This window comes from Paroedura picta, chromosome 12, assembly GCF_049243985.1.
Source record: "Paroedura picta isolate Pp20150507F chromosome 12, Ppicta_v3.0, whole genome shotgun sequence".
Lineage (NCBI taxonomy): Eukaryota > Metazoa > Chordata > Lepidosauria > Squamata > Gekkonidae > Paroedura > Paroedura picta.
In genome coordinates this window covers 34,830,037-34,854,398 of record NC_135380.1, presented here as the reverse complement: position 1 = coordinate 34,854,398, position 24,362 = coordinate 34,830,037, and the positions used below count along the sequence as shown (strand labels likewise).

At 47.0% G+C, this 24,362-nt stretch overlaps 1 protein-coding gene across 8 annotated transcripts in view; it reads right to left on the bottom strand.

Moving 5' to 3' along the window:
- Positions 1-24,362, bottom strand: part of KCNT1 (potassium sodium-activated channel subfamily T member 1) — a 205,474-nt gene that overhangs the window by 10,931 nt on the left and 170,181 nt on the right. For 5 of the 8 annotated variants that reach the window (XM_077305300.1, XM_077305307.1, XM_077305303.1 and 2 more), the window contains 12 exons: positions 20,285-20,501; positions 17,626-17,731; positions 13,664-13,836; positions 12,538-12,609; positions 11,037-11,171; positions 10,831-10,942; positions 9,965-10,066; positions 7,562-7,645; positions 6,080-6,208; positions 5,517-5,537; positions 4,164-4,470; positions 641-703 (listed from right to left, as the gene is read on the bottom strand). In XM_077305300.1, the coding sequence (XP_077161415.1) occupies positions 641-703; positions 4,164-4,470; positions 5,517-5,537; positions 6,080-6,208; positions 7,562-7,645; positions 9,965-10,066; positions 10,831-10,942; positions 11,037-11,171; positions 12,538-12,609; positions 13,664-13,836; positions 17,626-17,731; positions 20,285-20,501 (1,521 nt within the window). The remainder of the gene's footprint in view (positions 1-640; positions 704-4,163; positions 4,471-5,516; positions 5,538-6,079; positions 6,209-7,561; positions 7,646-9,964; positions 10,067-10,830; positions 10,943-11,036; positions 11,172-12,537; positions 12,610-13,663; positions 13,837-17,625; positions 17,732-20,284; positions 20,502-24,362) is intronic. The other 3 variants (XM_077305302.1, XM_077305306.1, XM_077305301.1) reach the window with 2 other exon arrangements.

The window sequence follows — 24,362 nt, the reverse complement described above, 5'->3', positions numbered from 1 at the left end:
ACAGGTTTTTACTACCCTATGTTTCTAGACTGTGCCGACAGCATACTTGGAAGGTAGATATGCGTAGGTACTGGTTGAAACAAGGACTTGCATTTGTAGAGAACCAGTTGTAGAAGATGCCACTGCTCCCTTTATTTGGAGACGAGATTCAAATTCTAGGAAAGCTGCTTGTTAAGATAAGAGTCTAAGATATTATGCTTGCTATTGTCAGATTTGGACTTTTGCATGACTTAAAGTGTAGCTTTATTTGCATTAGCAGCAATGAAAATTAGGAATGGATTTGCAAGACTTGATTTTATTTGATTTGGTTAAATTCTTTGTAATTGATAATACTGGTTTTATACTGCATCTTGAATCTGTATAGTTTGCTAAGTCGTTGAGATGATTGATTGCTTGTTTGCATGTCTGCAAGGGCCCTTGGCTACACACAATAAATATGCCTGGACTGGACAGCTTGGGTCTTCCTAAAAGGACAACGAGTTGTTGGCAGGTGATTGGGGATATCTGTGGGGATGCCCCAAAAGGGCCACAGGCCCAGCTTCCAGTCCTGCATGCATCTTGTGAGAGGGGCAGAACTCTAGTTGGCATATCCTTGGTGTGCCATGAGTCAAGGTTGACTCCCAGGGGAGAAGAAATTTACCTTGCAAATATCCAAGGTTTACCCGATTCATCACATCACAGGCTGTTAAATTTGCTACATCCTCTACAGGACACACAGAGAGAAAAACAAAAAAAGAAACAAGGCACAGACATAAACGGAGAGAAAGAGAAGAAAGAGAAAGATCAGCGAGCAGCGATTCAGAACGTATTCAGAGACCAGCTTTGGTGAGTCAATGGGCAAGAAGGCGGTGAATTATATTTCTACATACAGAAAGAAAAAAAAGAAAACTTAAAAGAAGCAGCAGCAGCCACCGCCACCAGACATATGCTCTCTGTCCGTGATGTTGCGGAGATTTTAACAATAACACATGATATGCCGTGAGAATGTATCCAGACAACTATTGATGGGATCTGTGACGCATCTCCCCTGCGCCCACCCTGGCACACTGCAGCCCATTTTGATTGTTCCGGTTTTGACAGTTCAAATGCATGGAAAGGGAGATTTCCTCTTGAGATGGTTGGCTGCCATTTTGTGTGACCAGGACAAGCGGATTTCCCAGGTTCTCATAGGCAACATTGGAAACTCAGGTCCCTTGAGGGCAAACAGGTGTGCAAACTGAAGCTGGAAAATCCACACGCTGCCCAATATCTGGGGAGGATTGCAGGGAGCAGCCCACTTTTCCAGCTTGGCCGTTCTGCAGGCAGCCAACTTCTCAGGACTGAAAATGGCCCAGATAGTTAGGGGATGAAAGCAGAGCCTCACTGAGATCTGCATCAAAACTGCTTTTATGGTACAGAGGTATTTCGGTCCTCCCCATTCCCCTCCCCTCTGGACCCTCTAAGATGTGGCAGTCTTTTAGATTTGGCTCTCTTTCCAAGGGCAGGGAGGCATCAGCCAGGCATCCCTCCCCCATCGTGCTTGCACCTATGCATTCATCTAGAGCAGGGGTAGTCAACCTGTGGTCCTCCAGATGTTCATGGACTACAATTCCCATGAGCCCCTGCCAGCTAACACTAACGCTGGCAGGGGCTCATAGGAATTGGAGTCCATGAACATCTGGAGGACCACAGGTTGACTACCCCTGATCGAGAGTGCCCCTGTTTTCTGTGCTCTGTTAGGATTTGGGTATTAAAGACTTTAACCTTAAAAGAAAAGCAGCATCCCAAAAAGACTTTGAGATTACGTACAACTGCAAAGCAACAGACAAAGAAAGATGCCTTGGAAATGGGTGTATGTGGGGGAGAGATGACCTCCTGGATGTGAAAGTGGATAGGAACAAACAGCCAGTGGCACAGGATGGTGGAGCAAACAAAAAATTGGAGCTGGGGGGGGCAGGCCGTGGGCAGGTAGCAAGAAAGCTGTGGAATTGTGCTGCGAGAACTAAAAAGACAGAGACGTTTCCTGTCGGTGGTCAAGCAAAACTCTTCCATTTGCCTAGCATTTCCGAGGCTACTAATCGGCGAGAGCTGGTCAAGAGCTCCCTCTGTTGCATCCTCAGTCTCAACTGTTTTCTTTCCCAAGGGCAAGTTGAGGCTGACAATCTTAAGTGGGTTGAAACGGAATCTTAAACATCACCCAATGCAAGTCAGAGATCCATGAAGCAACACCCAAAAAGCAAACTTCCCCCACCAGCCAAACCCACAGATCGCAAACCGGCACCTAGTTTTGGGAAAGCACCAGTGCTCCAAGTAAGTATAGTGGGGAACGTGCTGCTGAAGTCAGATGGGGGAGACCCAAGTTCAAATCTCCACTCAGCCATGAAACTCCCTGGGTGATGCTAGGCCAGCCTTTTTCAAGGGCAGGGGTCTATGGCAGGGGTAGTCAACCTGTGGTCCTCCAGATATCCATAGACTACAACCCCCATGAGCCCCTGCCAGCAAACGCTGGCAGGGGCTCATGGGAATTGTAGTCCATGAACATCTGGAGGACCACAGGTTGACTACCCCTGGTCTAGGGGTAGGAAGTGGGCGTGGAAGTAAGATGTGGGAGCCTGCCAATCAATCATTTCGTTTCCTTGTGGAAATGGCCTGCAGAGCAACAGGGGAAGCGGGCTCTCATGATGTCTAGTGATGTCAGTGACCATCCAAACTACTGGGAAAGGCCATGGAACCCAAGGGGAGCTCCCGCGTATGCATAGGGAGGGCAAGATTTACCAGCAGTGTTACTCACTCTGCATCCAATATAACCTGTGCCTCAGTGTCTAACGTTACCAGGTTTCCGGATATGCCAGACCTATGCATGTCCACAAGTGCACACAAGGGTGGATCCAGTGAGTGGGCTGCTGCCCCAGGGGCAATTCCTCTCCCAGGATTGAAAGTTATAAATTGTCCAGTTTGTGATGCCTCACAGAGAAGGAAGAATGAAATTAAGAGGTTGGTCGATGACAGGGGTGACTAAACTGGCTCTCCAGATGTCTGTAGACTACAATTACCACGAGCTCCTGCCAACAGGGGCTCATGGTAATTGTAGTCCACGGGCATCTGGGGAGCCACAGTTTGACCACCCCTGGTCTATGAGATTAAGAAGTATCATAGAATCATAGAATCGGGCCACAGAGGCCATCTAGTCCAACCCCCTGCTCAATGCAGGATCAGCCCAAAGCATCCTAAAGCATCCAAGAAAAGTGTGTATGCCAACAAGAGATTTGAATGACCTGAAATGTAGGCCCAAACCAGAAGAGGAAAAGTCTGCTTTAACTGGTAGAAATGGCCAAATGTCTTCCACAGTCTTTTTGACGGAGGGGGCAGATGTTGTCAGGAGGCTTGTGCACATCTTAGAGCGAATGCACGTACATCCTGCACATACATGTGTACATATTCACAAGAAAAAAAATCCAACAAGTGTTCACTTAAAAAATAGAACCAGAGCCCAGTACTTATATGAATGTGAGGTTTAAATAATTCATTCAGTCATATATCCCTGGAGTGTAATGGAAGAAATACTCAACAAAGAGAAACCATGTGTACACTGTACACAGAATGTATGCACATTCACCAAAACATGTGCAGAGCTTGCATAAGCAACTTCAGTCCACCAGTTATTATTATCGGTACATGTATATGTCATTTATAGTAGCCTACGTGTATAGTATTTACAAAATTGGGCCTAAATTGTATTTTTTGTTTTTGTAAGCCGCTGTGAGTTCCCGATGGAAATAAAACATTGGTGCATAAACTGTAAAATGCATACATTTTACAGGGAAAAGAGAAAAGAGCATGAAAATAAAGACACATGGGTTCAGTTTGCATACGGGAGAAACAAAACCGGAAGGAGGAATTTGGGGTTGAACCAGCGGGGATGAGAAATTGAAACCCACTTCTAATACTTGTATGTGCCTGCTGCTTTGATAACAGGAGCATTTCTCCTAGCAGAAGAATGTCACAGTGCTGATACAGAGATCTCCTTAGGGTCCCAACCCGCAAACTCAACAGGGAAACTTTGGCCTTCGAAGCTTTCAACGCTTGTGGAAAAGTATGATTTGGCTGGATTCCAAACCGTAGAAGCCAAATGAAAGGCACCCCTGGAGGCACCCTAAGGCCAAACATAGACACGGCCCACTTACCGTACCCCGTCGTGGGCAAGCCCAGATGTTTCATGCGGTTTTTCACTAGCTCCGATAACTCCTGCCGCTCCGATCGCCGGTAAAGGCTCAGCCTCTGCTGGTTGATCCACACGGCTGTTTTGGCCGGTTGCTTGTTGGCGCCTTTCCGACTTAGCCTGCGCGCCCACTGCATGCTCTTCCGCCGGAGCAGCGGGTGCTCCGTTTGGTCACTTGGGCAAGAGTTCCGGTGATGGCTTGTCTTGGTGTTCCAATGGTCTTTGACTTCCTTGGTGTCCTCACAGTCTTCCACATTGATTGAGATCTGTGACTGGGAACACCAGTAGGCCATGAGAGCAAGCTATGACCAAGGACTCCAGGTGTAGAGAAGTATGGGGAAAGCTTCAGTCCTGGCAAAGGATTGGTCCTTTTGGCTATCTCAGAAGCCAATATATCTGTCCAATGGCTTGGCCTCAAGAACACCTACCCCTCCCTTGACTTCCAAAACCAGAGTAGTTGGACTTCTCCTTGGGCTAGCTTTGCAGGAGGTAAGATTGGTGGGCCTGGGGTGAAGGGCCTTCTCTGCAGTTGCCCTTAGATTTTAGAATTCCCACCCTTTGGAGACTCTGGTGGTTCCTTCATCAGTGGCCTTCTGGAGATTGGTTAAACCAGATATTTTCCAAAGGGCCTTTTAGTAAGGACAAAATGAAGGATCTAATCAAAGCTGCGTGTGCTTTGGAAAGTGACAATTTTAATTTTTTTTCCTATGCAGCTTTTTGATACCCACTCGCCAGCTTGGGGTAGTGGTTAGGAGCACAGACATCTAATCTGGTGAGCCAAGTTTGATTCCCCACTCCCCCGCATGCAGCCAGCTGGGTGACCTTGGGCTCTCCATGGCACTGATAAAGATGTTCTGTCCAAGCAGTAATATCAGGGCTCTCTCAGCCTCACCTCCCTCACAGGGTGGCTGTTGTGGGGAGAGGAAAGGGAAGGCGATTGTAAACAGCTTTGGGACTCCTTTGGGTAGAGAAAAGCGGCATATAAGAATCAACTCTTCTTCAGTAATATCAGACACAGCTCTCCAGATTTGTGGTGCCACTCTTAACTGTTCCACCAAGCTGGCTTTCAAGAAAATACAAGAAATATATTTTCTACCTTTAATGGTGAAATCTCACCCTCATACTGTATTTACCCAAAAAGAAGATGACTCTGAATATAAGATTATCTTCATTTTAAAAGTTATTTTTATTGCTTTATTCAACTATAACTTGTATGTGAAGTTAAGACAAAGTCTTCTTTTTCTTGAAAGTGCACATGTGGGGAAAAACGTAATTTCAGCATAAATTGATCACCACTTCTGGAAGAAACAGTACTCACCTGTGTCCTGATGTCATGAGGCTGTAAAAAAGAAAAGGAGATAAGTTATTTTCGAAGCTGAGTATATCATTGTTAGATTCTGACCCCTCTTATGACTCTAGTTCACGTGCTCAGTGTTTAAGCTATTCAGTCCTCCCCTTAAAATATAAGCTAGCCATGAAGGCAGGAAGCCACCTTGCCTGTCATTTGGAAGCCCCGCCTAGTAATTAGCAGCATGATATGGAATGTTCACAAACATTCTGAACTGCTCGAGCTGAATGTTCACCTGGGGTCTGAGGACAGAAGGGATTCCATGTTGCCAGACAGGTGAGGGAGATTTGGAAGCAAAAGAGATTGGGGGGGGGGGGTCACTCGAGCAGGGCTGCCAAAGATGGCAGCTGGTGGTGTTGGATATGGGTCAGTCTGCATTTTATTGGTTAATTTTCCCTAAATGAGGTAGCTGTGGTTGTAAAGATATCTCTGGAATGGGCCAGGCAGGAGGGATTGGGCCAAGGGTCTGTTTAGCAGACCAGGGTTTCAGGTTCCCTAAGAGCGATCATTTCTCTGTTGGCTCTGCTTCTTACATCAGTGGTGGAGAACATGTGAGATTCGGTCCTATAGATGCCAATGGGGATCTCAGCGCTGGAGGAGCACAGCTTCTGGAACAGACGCCCATACGACCGGATCCACAGGTCATCCTCAGTGATTTTCATCTTCCCAGAAAGAGGAGAAAAGAGGGCGCCAAAAGAGGAAGAGAAAATCAGTGTGGTTAGAGTTTCAGAGTAGCACAGGGAAGATGTGGGTTCGAGTTCCCCCTAAGCCATAAAGCTCCCAGGGATCCTTAGGACAGTCATTCTGCCATTCTCTATTCAGAGAGCTGCTGAGATAACAACTAAGGCAGAAGAATCATGTAACATTATCTCAAGCTCTGCGGAGGAAAGGTAGGATAATAAAAAGATAATAAAAGGAGGGGCTCTCTATGCACTTTTGTTACAGGGGTCCTATGTGGATTGCTTCATCATAGCTCCTCCCTGTACAGAGGCAGTCTACCTGAAGATCAAACCAGAGGGAAAGATCTGTCCTGTTCACGAGCTTTCCAGGGGTATGCAGCTGACCACCACAGGGCACAGAATAATGCTTGACTAGGAGGAGGACTGGTCTCCTCCAGCAGTGCTCTTAACGTTCATCTTGCTTGGCCCATAATGAACCTGAGGCAGATGGCATTAATACCTCCTTTCAGGAATACTTAAGGAGATGGGTGTCACAGGGCAGGATTTAGGAAATAAAGGACTAAGAGGGTTGTGTGGCTGTACTTCAAGAGGGATAAGGGGCAATCCCTCCCACCTCCTAGAACTAGCTAGATTTCAGGGCTCCAGTGAGTCACTCAGAGGGGCAGATGCAACAGCCAAGGAGTAGGGATACCTTTTGGAAACCTCCTGTGAAAATGTGCTGAGTGCATTTATCCCCCACCACATGCAAGGAATCCTGGCTTGCAAGTAGAAGCCCTGGGATTGGGGTCTATAAGAAGAACCCACAGACACTAGGCCCAGCAGCAGGATTGGCATCAGGGACTGGCACTGCCAGGCAGTAACAAACAACAAAAGAGGGGGGAAGGAAACAAAGAAACCCCAACCTGAGCCCATTCCGCACACATAGGATAATGCACTTTCAATTTGCTTTGGCGGCTGGATTTTCCTGTGCAGAACAGGAAAATGGACTTCTAAAGTGCATTGAGAGTGCATTATCTATTGTGTGCAGAATAGGCCCTGGAATGGAGTTGAGAACCTAAAAAGGTTGAGAAAGCTGCACCTTATATAATAATGGATATATTACGTTGGAATTTTATTTATGGAGCTCAAATATATGAAAATATTAAAAAGAACACAATAAAAACAGCAGGGATCCTTGAGAGGCCAACCATTTCATTGACCCACAGCCCTTCCATGCCCACTCTGAAAGTGGACTAGAGGGAGAAAGCCCCCACCCCCACCCTTTGTGGCATTCTCAGAAATGGGAGCCACCAGATCTGCCCCTTCGATGCCAGTGGAGGAGAACTCAGGACTTACAGCACAGAGGTAGCCAGAACCTGGGGTGGTGTCGAGGCCCAGTAACAATCTTGTGATGGTAATCATGTAGTCTTTGACGAAGGACTGCGAGAAAGAAGGGTCCATCAGTCATGCGTGCTCAGTGGGGCCCATTCTGCACACATAGGATAATGCACTTTCAATGTGCTTTGGCAGCTGGATTTTCCTGTGCGGAACAGGAAAATCTACTTCTAAAGTGCATTGGAAATGCATTATCTATTGTGTGCAGAATAGGCCCAGGTATCAACAAGCGAGGCTCTCAGCCCCACAAAAATAAACTGTGAAAGCTCTCGCCCCCTGATTTGATAGATAATGCCAAGAGCCAATGGGAATGTCCATTCTCTCTCCCCCACCCTACAGTTCTCTTCAGTGTGTAAATTATAGGGGGAGGGAACCTCCCGCTATTTGAGCACTGCCTTTCTCATGGTTGCAAAAGTTGCTGGTCCTCAATCTCTTGAGCTGTGCCTGAGTCCAGCTCACGCTTACAGGAGAACAAAGTGGCACAGCCAGTTGCTGCTTCTGGTAGAAGGTGAATAATTACTTGTAGGTAAAAGGTAAAGGTAAAGGTATCCCCTGTGCAAGCACCGAGTCATGTCTGACCCTTGGGGTGACACCCTCTAGCGTTTTCATGGCAGACTCAATACAGGGTGGTTTGCCAGTGCCTTCCCCAGTCATTACCGTTTACCCCCCAGCAAGCTGGGTACTCATTTTACCGACCTCGGATGGATGGAAGGCTGAGTCAACCTTGAGCCGGCTGCTGGGATGGAACTCCCAGCCTCAATGGGCAGAGCTTTCAGACGGCTGCCTTACCACTCTGCGCCACAAGAGGCTCTTACTTGTAGGACCTTCCCCCTATTAATACCTGTGGCATTCTTGAGGGAATTGGCTCGAGAGTCAGTGTGGGGTAGTGGGTAAGAGCAGCAAACTCTAATCTGGAGAACTGGGCTTGAATTCCCACTCCTTCTCCACATGCAACCAGCTAGGTGACGCCGGGCCAGTCTTAGTTCTCTCAGAGCTGTTCTCATAGGGCTCTCTCAGCCCCACCTACCTCGCAGGGTGTCTGTGGTGGGGAGAGGAAGGGAAGGTGATTGTAAGCTGCTTTGAGGCTCCTTCAGGTAGTGAAAAATGGGGTATAAAAAACCAGCTCATTAATAATATATTGTATTATTTGCATGAATTGATGTTTCCGTGAATAAATACAAAGAATTAAAACAAACCCACCTCCTTGCAAATAGAAAACCAGCACAGTTATGCCCGTTTTCAGTATGGAATATAATTTTTAATGCAAAAGAGTGTTCAAAGCCTGACTCCCATTTCAGCAGCCTGACTCGCAGAGACTGTTTATGCACTGGGAACTTCACTGCCCCAGCTCCTGTGCAGGAGCACGAAATTGGGGGTGGGTGAGGTGCACCAGGCCAAATACTCCCCCATGTGGATGCAGGAAGAGGTGGGGCAACCTGCCATGACTAAAACTCCAGCCTGCAGCCTGGCATGAAACCTCCAGTGCATAAACGGTCAGAGTGATGCAGGATGACATTGCTTGCCAATCAATGTTACAGAAAGAGGGAACTAAACTGCACTGAAATGTAAAGACACTACCTTTGAGGGGTGTTCCCTTATTATGTATAATTCAATGGAGAAAAGTCTTATGAAGTCTGAGGGAGGGGGAAAGATGCAGAAATTGTGTGAGAGGGTTGGCATTTTCTGCCTTGGCCACTCAAAAAAGGAAGGGGAAGAACGAGGAGGTAACAGCCAACTAACAAAAGGCTTTACAAGCTATCACAGATCTGCCTCTTTGAACGGCTGCACAACGGAACCGGCCCAGAAATACAAAAGTACAAACCCGTGACCAAAAAAGCAGCTAGTCCCATAGCCTAGTCAAGGCTATGGTATTCCCAGTTGCAATGTATGGCTGCGAAAATTGGACCATAAGGAAGGCCGAGCGTCAAAGAATTGAGGCTTTTGAACTCTGGTGCTGGAGAAGACTCTTGCGAGTCCCTTGGACTGCAAGGAGAACAAACCGGTCAGTCCTAGAGAAGATCAGCCCTGACTGCTCCTTAAAAGGTCAGATCCTGAAGATGAAACTCATGAGAAGGAAGGACTCCCTGGAGAAGAGCCTAATGCTGGGAGCGATCGAGGGCAAAAGAAGAAGGGGACGACAGAGAATGAGGTGGCTGGATGGAGTCACTGAAGCAGTAGGTACAAACTTAAATGGACTCCAGGGAATGGTAGAGGACAGGAAGGCCTGGAGGATCACTGTCCATGGGGTCGCGATGGGTCAGACATGACTTGGCACCTAACAACAACAACAACAAGTCCCTAAGAATTGTCAGAGCTCCTGCTTGGAGGCAGGGGGAAAGCACCCATGCTATCCTTTGTTCTGACCTGATAAAGCAGCGTATCCAACATGCTGATGCTGAAAACTCTCCCGGCCGCAAACGGAAGCCGGAACATGAAGGCCAAGTTGGAGCCATTCTCCCGCTCTTTCTGGAGGAGAGAGACAAGAGAATGCAGAAGTAAGAACATCTGATTCAGGCCAGCTAACTGAGTCCAGGCTTTCCAGCAATGGGCAGCCAGATGACACTAAGAAACTCACAGGCAAGGCATGGGGGCAGCCTTTCTCTCCTGCTTGTCCCCCAGTATCCGATGAACAAAGGTATATTGTCTTTGAACATCAAATGTTTTCTGTTCTACTTTCCAAATATTAAAGCGCTGGGATTTTCTTGTTTTGCAAGAGTTAATAGTGCATTTTCATGCGCTCTTGCAGCATAATATCATGGAGGGGGAGGGATGAAAAGAGAAATTATGTGTGGGGTGGTGACCCCTTCAGCATGCTCAACACTGCCCTGAGAGGCAGGCAGAGCATGATGGGAATTGTAGTACAACTATTAAAGAGTAGCAAAGTTCTGGAAATATGAATATGGTACCATGGTTAGTTAACTGGGATTTTGACCCCCAACCCCTGATCCCTGGCTTGAGCAACAGAGCCTTCTGGCTTCAGTTTGCACACGTAAGAAGCAGAGCCAGAACAGGGATCTGGGGTGGGGGGTAAAAAAAAAAAAAACAAGAAGAGGAAATTCAAAAAAACATCCCTAGTTCATAGGTTAGAGCAGAATGGAAGTCAGAGCCAGATTTCGGAAGAAACAGAGAAGCATCCCAATGCAAAACCCTTTTCTCCGAATCCTTCCTCATCACCCTGTTCATCATTGTAAAATGTGAGACTGAATCGGAGCGACAGATTTCGTTGTTACCTTTTCTAGCCTTGAAAGGGCCAGTGAGTAGCTGTCCTTTGCCCGGAACTGCATGAACCTCATGTTGGATGGATGGGTCAGCTCTGTAATGATGCTCAGACTTGGGAAAAGCCTAGAATGGGGAAGAGCAGAGAAGTTAATAGTATAAAAAGGACATAAGATGAGCCCAACTGGATCGGGCCAATGACCCCCCTCCCCCTTCTTACCGGAACATGGTTTGGACGTTGACGATGGTTTTGGCGTCAGCCATGTAATCCTCTTCGGCGCTCATGGTGCTCTCTTTGTCAACCACCACCAAATTGTCTGCATAAATGATCCCACACTGCAGCAAGCTGTCAAGGCTAGAAGGACAAAAAGCTATTAGGAGGTCAGTGTGCGCGAGCATTTGTGTGCACACACCAGGAGCTTCAAGAAGAGCTTGGTTTCTGTACCATTTTTCACTACCCAAAGGAGTCTCAAAGTGGCTTACATTCACCTTTCCCTTCTTTTCCACACAGCAGACACCACGTAAGGTAGGTAAGGCTCAGAGAGCTTTGAGAGAACTGTAACTGTCCCAACGTCACCCAGCAGGCCTTACATATCTCAAACCAGCTTATAATTGCCTTTTCTTTCCTCTCCCCACAACAGACAACCTGTGCGATAGGTGAGGCTGAGAGATCACTGAGAAAACTGTGACTGGCCCAAGGTCACCCAGCAGTGTCTCAAAGTGGCTTACAATCCCCTATCCTTCCTCTTCCCACAGCAGAACCCTGTGAGGTAGGCGAGGCTGAGAGAGCTCTGAGAGAGTTGCCCAAGTTTACCCAGCTGGTTGCCTGTCGAGGAGAAGTGGGGAATCAAACTCAGTTCTCCAGATTGGAGGCTGCTGCTCTTAACCACTACACCAATCTGCCTCTCAAATAATTTTACATTTTAATATTTCACACCTGCTTTTGCCATGAGCTGCAGAATGAGGTGGCAGAACTGGCTACACCTCTGCAAAAGCAGCATATCATTTTTTGGGGGGAGCTTCCTGCAAAAATAAAAGTAGTGCCTCAGGGAGAAAAGTCAACCTTTGCCTGCCATGCTGGTTTTCTATTCGCTGGGCATTCAGAAATGCAGTTCCTCTCTAAATGTCTTTCTGACATAGAGTCCACCACATCAGCATCTTACCACATCACTGTGTAGTAAATCAGGGCCTGAAAACTTGCTTCAGAATCTTTGGGACACAAGAAGAGCCTTGCTGGATGAGACCAGTGGTCCATCTAGTCCAGTATCCTGTCTCACACAGTGGCCATCCAGTTACTGCAGAGGGTCAACAATATGGCAGAGAGGCCGAGGCCTTCCTCAGATGGCTGAGGCCTTCCTCTTGCCACCGAGATTCAGAGTTTTACTGCCTCTGAACACAGAAGTTCTCTTTAGTCACCATAGCTAGTAGCCACTGATATATCTGTCCTCCTTGAATCCAGTTCCCTGTTAAAGCCATCCACATCAGTGGCCATCACTCCAGCCTTTGACAGTGCATCTCACATTTTCTGCAAGCTACAAATGAGTTAGTGAGATAAGGACAGAGAGTCTGAAGGCCACGGGTCTGAACGGACACCCAAAAACCAATCTGTGTATGTCCAGTGACAAACTGCCTAGAAAACATCAGCATAATAACATAAACCAAGTTTCTAGCCCTTATGATGTGACCATAGTCCAGAATTCTAGATCTCTACAGATGCTTACTTATCAATACTGCCTTCCATATAGTAAACCATCGGGAAACAGCAGATGGCTTCCAGAAAGTGATGATCAGGCCTACAAAAATAGATAGGAAAAAAACGAATGAAGACCAATTTCCCAGCTGATTGTGCTCATACGACTGGCCTTAGAAATGTATCATTTGTGAGAAGTAACAATAGATCTTGCCTGTTCGTTCTACACAGAATCTCACCAACATTGCAACCGGTTTGGGGGTGGGGTGGGGGTTGCTGTTAATATATATACTCATGCATTGTAATGCTATAGAATGCCAATAAAATTGACATTATTCAATGCAAAACCATCAAATATAAGAAAATAGCGCCTTTCAATGCAAAGTTACTGTTTCTCCAAAAATGTCTGCTACTCAGACTAATACACAGAAAACAGGCAGGATGTCAGCCAGATCACCTTTGCATTAAAAGGTGTTATTTTCTTATATTTGATGGTTTTGTATTAAATGTAAACTTGCTCTTTTACTGACATTTGAAAATCTTCTGTTGGAATGTCGTTTACTGTATTTCTCACAGAGTTTTTCCCCTTGTTGTTTTGAGTTGCCCACCGCTGTGGCCTTTTTATGCTTAACTCAGAGAACTATAGCTGCCAACTCCAGGTTGGAAAATTCCTGGGATATTTAGGGGTGGAGCCTAGAGAGGGAAGGGACTTCAATGAGATACGACACCACAGAGTCCACCCTCTAAAGCAGTGGTCCTCAACCTTTTTATCACCGGGGACCACTCAACGCCGGGGACCACTCAGGGGGACCACTCAATGCCTTTTATTGAGGCCTGGTTGGGGGGGGGTAGTTTACTCCTCTACTCTCAACCACTGCCCTAGCGCTCTCTGGTCGCTATGGTAATGTTTAAATATCCCTTCAAAATAAGATACAGACACGCCACAACAATGAAGTGTGTTGTAAAGGGCTGGGGGAGATGAAGTAAAGGGCCGGGGGGGGGGGGAGAAGGCATCCTTCGGGGCCCACCTCCAATTGGTCGAAGGACCACATGTAGTCCGCGGCCCACAGGCTGGGGATTGCTACTCTAAAGTAGTCGCTTTCTGCAGGGGAACTCAGAAGGAGGGCGGATTAAAGCCCAGAGAAATAAGCACTTACTTGTTGTCCAGCAACAAGACAATGGGGTTTAACTCTTTCCGTGATCGATAATATGCACGGAGAGGGACAATGAAGTTATAAAGCCCATTTCCAGCGGTCTCAGCAGAAACAATGATCAGTTTGTTCTTGAAGCCGTAGGCCTTAGCGTCTTCATAACTGTTGTGCTTGCAGCCCTGGAAAGACAAATGGGAAAGATTTCACTTTTTTTTAAATCTCTTTTTATTATTTGTTTTGACCCGCATCTTGTTTCATGTGGTGTAGTGGTTAAGAGTGGCAGACCATAATCTGCAGACCAGGTTTGATTCTCCCTTCCTTCACATACAACCAGCTGGGTGACCTTGGGCTAGTTACAGTTCTCTTAGCACTGTTCTTGAATAGCAGTTCAAAGCTGAGAGTCAGCTAAGATTGGCCAGGGAAGCCCACTGTAACAAGAAAAGATTTTTCAGTTATGTGAGGAGCAAACGTAAAGTAAAGGAGGCAATAGGCCCACTGTTGGGCGCAGATGGACAAACTCTAACGGAGGATGCAGAGAAAGCAGAAAGGCTCAGCGCCTATTTTACATCTATTTTTTTCCCACAGGTCAAAGGATTTAGGCACATCTAGAGATGGCAGTAGCCAAGGGATAGTGCCTGGGTGGCAGGTTGACATGGACAGAGAGGTGGTCAAGAGGCATATAGCTGCACTAGATGAGTTCAAATCCCCTGGGCCGGATGAAATGCACCCGAGAGTACTCAAAGACATTTCCGAAGAACTTCCACAACCTTTTTCACTGATTAAGCAACAGTCACATTTAAATATATTTGCAGATTACCAAACCCTCAAAAACCAGGTGACATTCGGGGTGGATAGAACAGGTCAAAAACCAATCCCAATATGATTGAAAGTCATCTTCCCTGATTGGCCAGGGCATCAGTTCAAAGACTTCCTGGTTCCTGGTTGCAAGGCTTCCCTTCCTGTCTTAATGTGACTGAGCTCCAGAAGCCCTAACTTCTCTCAACAGAGATTTGCCTCTTGGATTTATTCCCCACTCGCCTGCTGTCTCCAATCCTCTCCTCACCCCCCTTGTTCAAGAAAAAAAAGAAAGTGACTCCTGCTGTGTTTGGCTCCCCTCCCCACTCTGAGCTTCTCCAGTCAAGTGCAGAGCACTTTCTGTTTCATTTAAGAGGGAGATAGAGGAAGAACTGAGTTGAAATCAATCTGAATTCAGCAGGATCCACAAGGGAAAAAACAAAGTAAGTGCAGAATCAGCCCAATAGGAGCATAATACAGAACAGATACATTCTAGAGGAATCAAGGAATGAGAACAGGGAAAAATCTGCTCATCTTCCTTATGTGTACTGCTTTTAAGACACCTTTCTCCATGAGTCACACTTGCTTGCTGTATGTGTCAGCCTCTTTCATCCTTTTGACAATGGAGGAATCTCTGAAATATTTTCCAGTCTTTGAGAATCCCTAGAAGTGGTGACATGCCCCTTGAGAGAAGTGGGCGTAGAAGTAAGATACGGGAGCCAGTCAGCCAATCAATGAATTGATTGTTTACCGTTTCCATTGTGGAAAGAGACTGTACAGCAATGGGAAAGTGGGCTCCAGTAACGCATTTTAGTGGCCATCCAAAATTATGGGAAAGGCCACAGAATCCCTGGGGAGCTCTTGCATAACCCCAGGGTTCCCTGGAATACTGGTTGGAAATCCCTGGTTTCAGGGAATGTCCAGAGAGCAGCCTCTCAACTTCCCAGGGACACACAAAGTGCCATGTTCAAGGCCCTGCAAAAGCCTACAAGGTAGACTACTCATCTCCCTCAGAAGGCAGCTGATGAGACCCTCCCCACCCCCCTCCATCGGCTGCATTCCACACTCCAGTTGGCATTTGCCCATGCAGCGTGTTCAAAGCGCTTGGACTCAAGCAGGCTTTATCTGCTACACGCAAACATCTGGTATTGGCAGCTGATCAAAGACCACAATCGGCAAAGGAGCAGGTGGAGAACTGATCTTCTCATTCACATTCCCTCCTGCTGATCTGTCTCCTTCCCTCCTGCCCCCCCCCCAGTTTCTGCCCCCCCCCCCAGGTCCCTGCCACATTCCCTTCTGTGTTCCTTTTATCATGTAGAACTTATTTTCAAATGGTGAGAACTTTTTGCAATATGAATAAGAAAATACAAAGCAGTATGGAGGAAAATAGCTTTTTCCCCTGGAATAAGGGCTGGGAAATCCAACATAACCATGCTGACACAGTTGCTACATTTTATTGTTTTTTTTGTGTTCAGGGCTGGGAAGAAGAGAGTTGGATTTATACCCTACTTTTCACTGACTGAAAGGGTCTCACTCACTGTTTCGACATGGGGAACTTTGCTGCCCTGGCTCCGATGTGGGGACACAAATCTGGGATGGATGAGGTGCACCAGGCCAAATGCTCCCCCATGCGGGAGCAAGAAGAGGCAGGGCAACCTGCCCTGTCTCAAACTCCAACCTGCAGCCTGGCGCAAAATCTCCAGTGTGGAAACGGTTTAAGCAGCTTATAATCGCCTTCCCTTCCTCTCTCCCCACGACTGACATCCTGTGAGATAGGTGGGGCTGAGAGAGTTCTAAAAGAACTGCTCTGTGAGAACAGTACTATCAGGGTCACCCTGCATGTGCTGGAGTGGGGAATCAAACCCCGCTTGCCAGATTAGAAAATGCCGCTCTTAACCACTATACCACGCTGGCCCTGAAATTCTGGGAATCCTGGGGAAAAAGATGTTCCCCTCAAGGCCCCCTGAGCAAGTTGTGAATGGAAAAAGTGACACAGGATGCACAAGTGGAGAAAGTGCCTCCAGTTCTCATCTGAAGCCGTGGAGAAGAGGAGGAGGAGTCATGGATGGGGCTGGCCAGTCTGGGAGTGGGGGGGGGGGGAGCAGGAAGAGGAGGGAAAGGTGAGAGAGAACTTTTGCAAATGGGGAGCCCTCTGAACTGACCCATGCTAAAACGGCATCCTTTCCACACCCACACACCTTGTGCGCAAAGACAGACAAGAATGTGTGGCATTGTTGCTCCAGACATCTGTGCAATAGGAACAGCTTCTATGGCTCCAGACCTCCAGGCAAAGAAAGCTTATTGATTCTTCCAATCAACAGCCAAAGGGGGTGGGGGTGGGAGGGAAAATAGCATCTCTATAAAGGTAAAGGTATCCCCTGTGCAAGCACTGGGTCATGTCTGACCCTTGGGGTGACGCCCTCTAGCGTTTTCATGGCAGACTCAATACGGGGTGGTTTGCCAGTGCCTTCCCCAGTCATTACCGTTTACCCCCCAGCAAGCTGGGTCCTCATTTTACCGACCTGGGAAGGATGGAAGGCTGAGTCAACCTTGAGCCGGCTGCTGGGATTGAACTCCCAGCCTCATGGGCAGAGCTTTCAGACTGCATGTCTGCTGCCTTACCACTCTGCGCCACAAGAGGCTCTTAGCATCTTTATAAGGGCTGGTAATTCTGCGACCGTTCTGAGGGCTCTGCCCCAGAGATTGATGGTTGCTGCTCTCAAGGATACAAAACCAGTGCAGTGAGGCAACTGGAGTGTCAGACGAGGATCTGGGGAGACTGGAAACGCAGGGAGGACCTGGTATACTAGCCTGGTGTCTTTAGAGGGACACTGGGGTAAACCTATAGTAGGCAGACAGACCAACAAAACCAAATCCCATGCTCTGAAAGATCACAGCCTCTTCCCTGAAATCCCACTGACTCTTCAACCCCACCAATTTGACAATCCCCTTTTAAATTTCACTCCCCCTCCCCTTTGGGTCTGATTCTGATGATTTCACAGAACTGTTTGTAATGCTTCTATGCAAATCAAAACCCATGAGTCTTTATGTTCCATTTCCCCCCCCCCTCAATTTGCTTCTCAGTAAATTTATGAAGTGTGTGTGTGTGTGTACGTGTGTGTGATTGCGAGAGACAGACAGAAAAGGGCACCTTCGGGTGGCTCTTCTCTCACCTTATCCAAGCGCAAGCAACAGAAAGGAGCCTTGACGGGTAAAAGATGGCACAGTGTGGGAGAGCTTCCGATGTAGGGCGAATTGGGAGGGTACCCTTTCACGTACCTGGAGAACAAAAGAAGACTGGTCAGGATCCAGCTTGGGACTCAAGGTCAAACTAGTCGATACGACAATCTAACAGATATCTCATGGTGCAGAAAATGCTGAAAGGATTGCAATCACCACCCCGTGGCTGCTCACGCACTTCCGAAGGTGCGTGTGGGAATACAAGAGGGTCTCAGACCGCCAAGCTCACAGCACTTTAAAATTACATTTGAATGGCAGTAGCATCCAATGGTGGGACCCATGGACATCACCTCATTTAGTTTGGCCCTCTTTCGAGGCTCTCTCCAAACATTTAAGCTTTCCCAAACATATCCACATGATGGCACTGTGGTGCCACCCAAATTAAAACATTCCCCTCCCACACACACACACACACACACTGGTTCTGCCGGGCCCCAACAGTAGTCAATTAAAGAAGAATGCCGCTCAATAACGCAACTGAAATGAAGCAGAAAACTGTTAATGGGAGGTTAATTTATGCAAATAGGTTTGTAGTGCAGGAAATCATAATAAAGATGCATGGCCCTGCTTTGGCAAAACAGCAAGCTAGAGTCCTGCCGGAACTTCCTATATATGGCTTTTTGAACAGCGTAAGCCTGGGGTAGTCAACCTGTGGTCCTCCAGGTGTTCATGGACTACAAGTCCCATGAGCCCCTGCCAGAGTTTGCTGGCAGGGGCTCATGGTAATTGTAGTCCATGGACATCTGGAGGACCACAGGTTGACTACCCCTGCCGTAAGCCACTAGAGGCTCTGGAGCCAGTCTTATTAGTAGCTTAAAAGGTGAATGGCTTTTCTGTTGCAAAATGCAGTCTTTGCATTTCATTACAGGGATGCAGCCCTGCTCTGAGGATGCTTGATCTACAGTGAGATCTGCAGGGGCAGCTAGATTAAATGGTTAGCCATGCAGCGGCTTGGTTCTAACTGCCCAAAAAAGGCCACGGATGCTGTTCCTTAAAGCAAAGCCAAAGATCCTGGGAGCATCCATGGACTTCAACACACTCTGGTGCTTTTCAGTTAACTATAAACGTTATTTCACTGATACCCAGGAGGAATCTAGAGGGTAGAAGTGGGTGATAAAGAAGACCTTAGGCACTGTCGTTCACAAAAGATACAAGAGATGCTTAAATACTGTCCCTTTAAACAGAGGCCTAGCACTACATTTTGGAACAGCATGGCATTTCGCTGGGTGAAATTCTTAGATCCAAAATGAAAATTTGGGGCCGTCGTCAACCATTTGGCTCAGCCCTTACTGACCCTAGAACAGCCCAACCATATCTTGAAGAAAAATTATATCCAGGACTGGCAGAAGAAGGAGTGATTCAGGATGGTGGCTGCAGGCAGAACGTTTTTTGGGGAAAGGGGGACCCAAGGTGCTTAATTTCCGTCACATCTTATTTGCTCTGCCTCTGCTCAGTCTCTTCTGTCTTTCAAGGCCCCCTTTCCTTGAGTAAAGGCTACTTTTGCTGGATCTGGGCCTAAGAAGTTGGCTTTTGGGGCCCTAGTGGCCTGACAAGAGCTACCCAGAGACATCTTGCTCTATCACTGACAGCCCATGTTAGAGCAGGGTGGATCCAAACCTCCACTTGGCAGGGAAATGCACTGGTGATCTTGGGCCTTGGCCCATCCTCCAGAATGAATTAGCAGTAGGCTTTCCAAAGACAGGTTGGGAAACACCTGGAGATGTTGAGGGTGGGACCTGGGGAAGGTGGGGCATACAATCTACTCTCCAAAACAGCCATTTTCTCCAGGGGGACCGATCTCTGTCACATAGAAATCAGCTGTCATTATGGGAGATCTCCAGGTACTACCCAGAGGTTGATAACAGAACAAACAACTGCTCAGTATAAATTCCCAGACAGGCTTCTCTCCGCTACAGGGTCAGCTGTCCAGTGCCTGATTCAGTTGAATGGTTTGTGTTTCCCTGAATCGGCCAAACATGAATCGATATGCCGAACCAGTGATTCGGTTTATTCGAGTTGTACCGGATCATAAAAACTCGAAACCGAAAAGTACTGAATTTTTCTCCAGCACAGATCCCTGTTTTCTGACTGCTGGCTTGAAGCGCCTACAATTCCCCACTCTGACCAGGTAGTGGTGAAGTGAATTATACTCTGCCTAGAAAGGTTCCTAGTTTTTGCCTGCATAAAAGGTTTTGTTTGGGTGTCTTGATGGGGCTTAGCTCTCAAAACTGAACATTTCCCTGCATAATAAAATCAGAGTGCTTGCACTCGAAAGCTCACACCGTGAATAAATCTTTGTTGGTCTTAAAGGTGCTACTGGACTCTGATTTTATTGTGCTACTTCAGACCAACATGGCTACTCATTTGAATTTCCCTGCATGTTAGACACCAGCAAGCAAGAGACACCTTTGACACCCTAGTTTTCTGCATGTAGGGAAACTTTTTTCTTTTTACTCCAAAATTACATTTAAATCATGTGATCCCATCATCTGCCTTCTGATACAACACAGCACAGGAGCCCATTCATCACTTCACCGGCTGCCCCTGTGACTCTAAGCCTGAAACAAAGAGATTAACTAATGGCTCACTAACTCCATCACAGTCAGGCCTTCATCGTCTGACTGAGTCATCTCGTCCTCTGATTGGTCGCTGAGCATATCACAAGGTAAGAGGGAAGAACTGTCGGCCACCTCCAGGACCGGCCCGATGCTCGGCCTCCTTTTCCCTGAGCCGTTCTCCGCCGGCAGGGTGAGCTTGCTGTTGTTGGCCGGCCGACATTCTGTGTTCTGCAGGTCCATGGCCACCGTACCTGAAATGGAAGAAGAGGAGCTATCAGGTTGGCGACTTGCTCACAAAGCCACCAGTTAGTAGGGGAGGGGGGGATACTCATAGAAACATAGAATCACAGAATTGGAAGGGGCCATACAGGCCATCTAGTCCAACCCCCTGCTCAACGCAGGATCAGCCCTAAGCATCTTAAAGCATCCAAGAAAAGTATGTATCCAACCTTTGCTTGAAGACTGCCAGTGAGGGGGAGCTCACCACCTCCTTAGGCAGCCTATTCCACTGCTGAACTACTCTGACTGTGAAAAATCTTTTCCTGATATCTACCCTATATCGTTGTACTAGATGGTACATTCCTAAGTTGCTGGCCTTTAAGAACTTTGCATTCCAGAAAGGCCTTTGATAGCATTTTGTGCTCTAAGTCAGGAGTAGTCAACCTGTGGTCCTCCAGATGTCCATGGACTACAATTCCCATGAGCCCATGAGAAAATGCTGGCAGGGGCTCATGGGAATTGTAGTCCATGGACATCTGGAGGACCACAGGTTGACTACTCCTACTCTAAGTGTTTTGTTCTTTTTTCGGTCTTTATTTTCCAATCTTTCCATAAAACAATCTGACTCTGTTTTATGATTTTAATGATTTTGATGGAATAAAAAATACTTTAAAACTAATTATACTTGCTGTGTTCTATTACAAGCCAATGAAACTCAAATACTTTGATGAAACTCAAATAATGATGAAACTCAATTCCTCCTCAATTCTACCTCTTTGGCCACCTCATGAGAAGAAAGGACTCCCTGGAGAAGAGCCTAATGCTGGGAGTGATTGAGGGCAAAAGAAGAAGGGGACGACAGAGAATGAGGTGGCTGGAGGGAGTCACTGAAGCAGTCGGTGCAAGCTTAAATGGACTCCGGGGAATGGTAGAGGATAGGAAGGCCTGGAGGATCATTGTCCATGAGGTCGCAATGGGTCGGACACAACTTTGCAACTAACAACAACAACAACATTGCAAGCCACTTGGGGCATGTAATATGCAAAATATCCATTGGCTAAAATAATGGAGAAAAAATTACTTTCCCAGCCCAGTTCCCTTGGAAAATCTTGTCCAAATTCACCAACACTTTGGGAGCATTTGTTTGATGCTTGTTGTTGGATGGGGAGGGGAACAGAATAACGCCGTATGTGTTCAACAATACAGAAGTCTCAAGCAGGGAAAACTGCGTGCGTTTGCTCAGCCCCCTCCTCCCGCCTTTCCACGGATCTATTTAGGCTTCAACGCCAAACACTCTTTAAGCCACGAAGTGAACACAGACGGGTAATAACCGGGATGGAGGATTGATACAAAGCGATGTTATTAGCCCCATCACGCCCAGTCGTCTGGGTAACCGTCTTGGGCTCCGCCGTGAATCATAGTTGCAACTGAAAACCGGCACTGGATGCTAATTGGCAAACCTGAAGGGGCAGAGGCAGGGAGACGGGAAGAACAATCCTTGACGGGGGAAGCAGGTGGGGAGGAGAGCCTTTCATTGAGCCTGAGGTGTGGGCGGAAAGGAGCCGCTGTTGTGTAGGGAAAATGATTCGGGGAACAGCAAAAAATAGGTCCGCTGCAGCTCACCCACCGCTTTCTCTGTGCGACATCACATGGCCTTGGCACGGTCTGAAAAGGTTGTTTCAGCAAGCGCTGGGATTAATTGGCTTCCCAGCATCCTCCTGGGCACTCTGACGGCACACTTTCCCATGATGTGCACTTGGATCTTGAGAGACCGATTTTCTTCCCAGCGGTGAATCTCTTATGTCAGTCTCTCCTCTCTTTTATTCTCACAGCACCCCTGTGAGGTAGGTTCGGCCGAGAGAGCACGGCCACCCTGCATTCCGTAGCAGAGTCGGAATCTGAGCCCACATCTCCTCGATCTTGGTCTGGTGCTCTAACGACACTATCTTTCTTTAGATATTTGTCAACTGCCCCCCGTAAATGTGATGAGCTGCATTGGACACCTGATAAGATGTCGATCAGGAGTCCTCAGCTTTTTCAAGCCTGCAGTCACTTTTGGAATTCTGGTCCAGGGTGGTGTGTTAACCACAAAATGGCTGACACAGGAGGCGGGGCCAACCACAAAATGTCACAGAGTAACTTTAACAGTGACTCTTTGACATTTCAGGCAGAACCTCTGTTTTAACAGGATGCTTTTTAAAAATGAACATTTAAAAAATATTGCCTTGCATACCCACAGTTGGCTTCAGTAACAAAGGGAAGATTCTTACGATATGGTAGCCATTGCTGCTGGAGCCAATCAGGAGCCCTGCTGGGCCAAACCTCCTCATGGGTTTCCAAGATCCTAGGCTGACGTTCTAACAATAACATCTACTGGGCCCTATGAAAGACTGCAGTAAACGACAGGTGGTTAAAACTGTTGATGTGGATATTATTATTTTGTGTTGATTAAGTCAATTTTAAATGTTGGTTTAATTCATTGTTTTGATTGTACTATCTGATGCATTTAGGAAATGTTGAGAAACCCCCGAAACAGTCTTCAGGATCTGAGAAACCCCAGAAGTGGTGCAATCGTGCAGAATGGGAAGCAGGGCTATGGACACGCCCACTCTGGGCCCCTCCCCTTCCCATCCCTCCAAGATTATCATTGGCGATTTTGGGAGGGGTGGGTGGATTGACCATGTGTGATCATATCATCCAATAAACCCTGGTTGAGAAAATCTATTCTAGAGTCTCAGCCAGAAGTTCTTTGCCAGCACCTGCTATCTGTGATCCTTTGAACAGAAGATTCAGGGACTGAACCTGGGATCTTCTGCATGCAAAGGATGGCTCTGTCACTGAGATAAAGCCCCTGTATTGCCTTTCTCCCCACTGCCAAGCCCAGCACTGAAACAATTCTTCCTCCATTAAACCATCCAAAATGTTCATCAATACAATTAATTGCTGGGAACTCAACACCCCTGGCCCTTTGAAAAAGAACACATTGCATTCCCAGCATCAGTGAAAAAAGGCCTAGTTTTCTACGGAATATTTCTAACCCTGAAGTCTCCTGTAGGCTTGCTAGCTCTGGTTTCGGAAATACTTGGAGATTTTGGAGGTAGAGTATGGACAAGGTGGGGGTTTGAGGAGGGACGGGACCTCAGCAGGATATAACATCATGGAGTCCATCATCTAAATAAGCCATTTTATCCAAGGGGAACGGACTTTGATTACCTGAATCCACAGCAGAACTCCAGGTGCTATTTTACTTCAGTAATTGAGAAACGTAATGAACGTTTCAAAACTCAGACCACAATTCTTGACCCAGATTTTTATCAGGAATTGTAATCCCTGGATCTTTCCCTGTAATTGTTCATATAAGGCTTTCCCCCATCGAGATTCAATATTAATATACAAATAACAACATGCACAAAACCTTCTCACATTGTACATCATACCAGCTTCCCAAGGTGAGCATGTTCCTAAATTAAACTGGGGGCCTTCATTTTCAGAAAGATCGATTAAGGTGGGTAGGCGTGTCGGTCTGTCTGCAGCAGTAGAAAAAAGGCAGAGACCAGGATCACCTTAAAGACTGACAAAATTTGTGGCAGTAGATGAGCTTTCGTGAGTCACTGCTCACTTGGTCAGAAGTTTATATATTCAGAAGTGAGCAGTGACACATGAAAGCTCATATGCTGCCACAATTTTTTTTAGTCTTTAACATCTTGTTCTTTTAGTTCTCATAAAACAAGGTCATAAAAACCCTGCATTAATTGCATGATGATTAGTGAGTTAGACAAGGATTCATTCCTTGTCTAACTCACTAAGAGCGACGAAGATGATCTGGGGCCAAGGGACCAAGCCCTGTGAAGATAGGTTGAGGGACTTGGGAATGTTCAGCCTGGAGAAAAGGA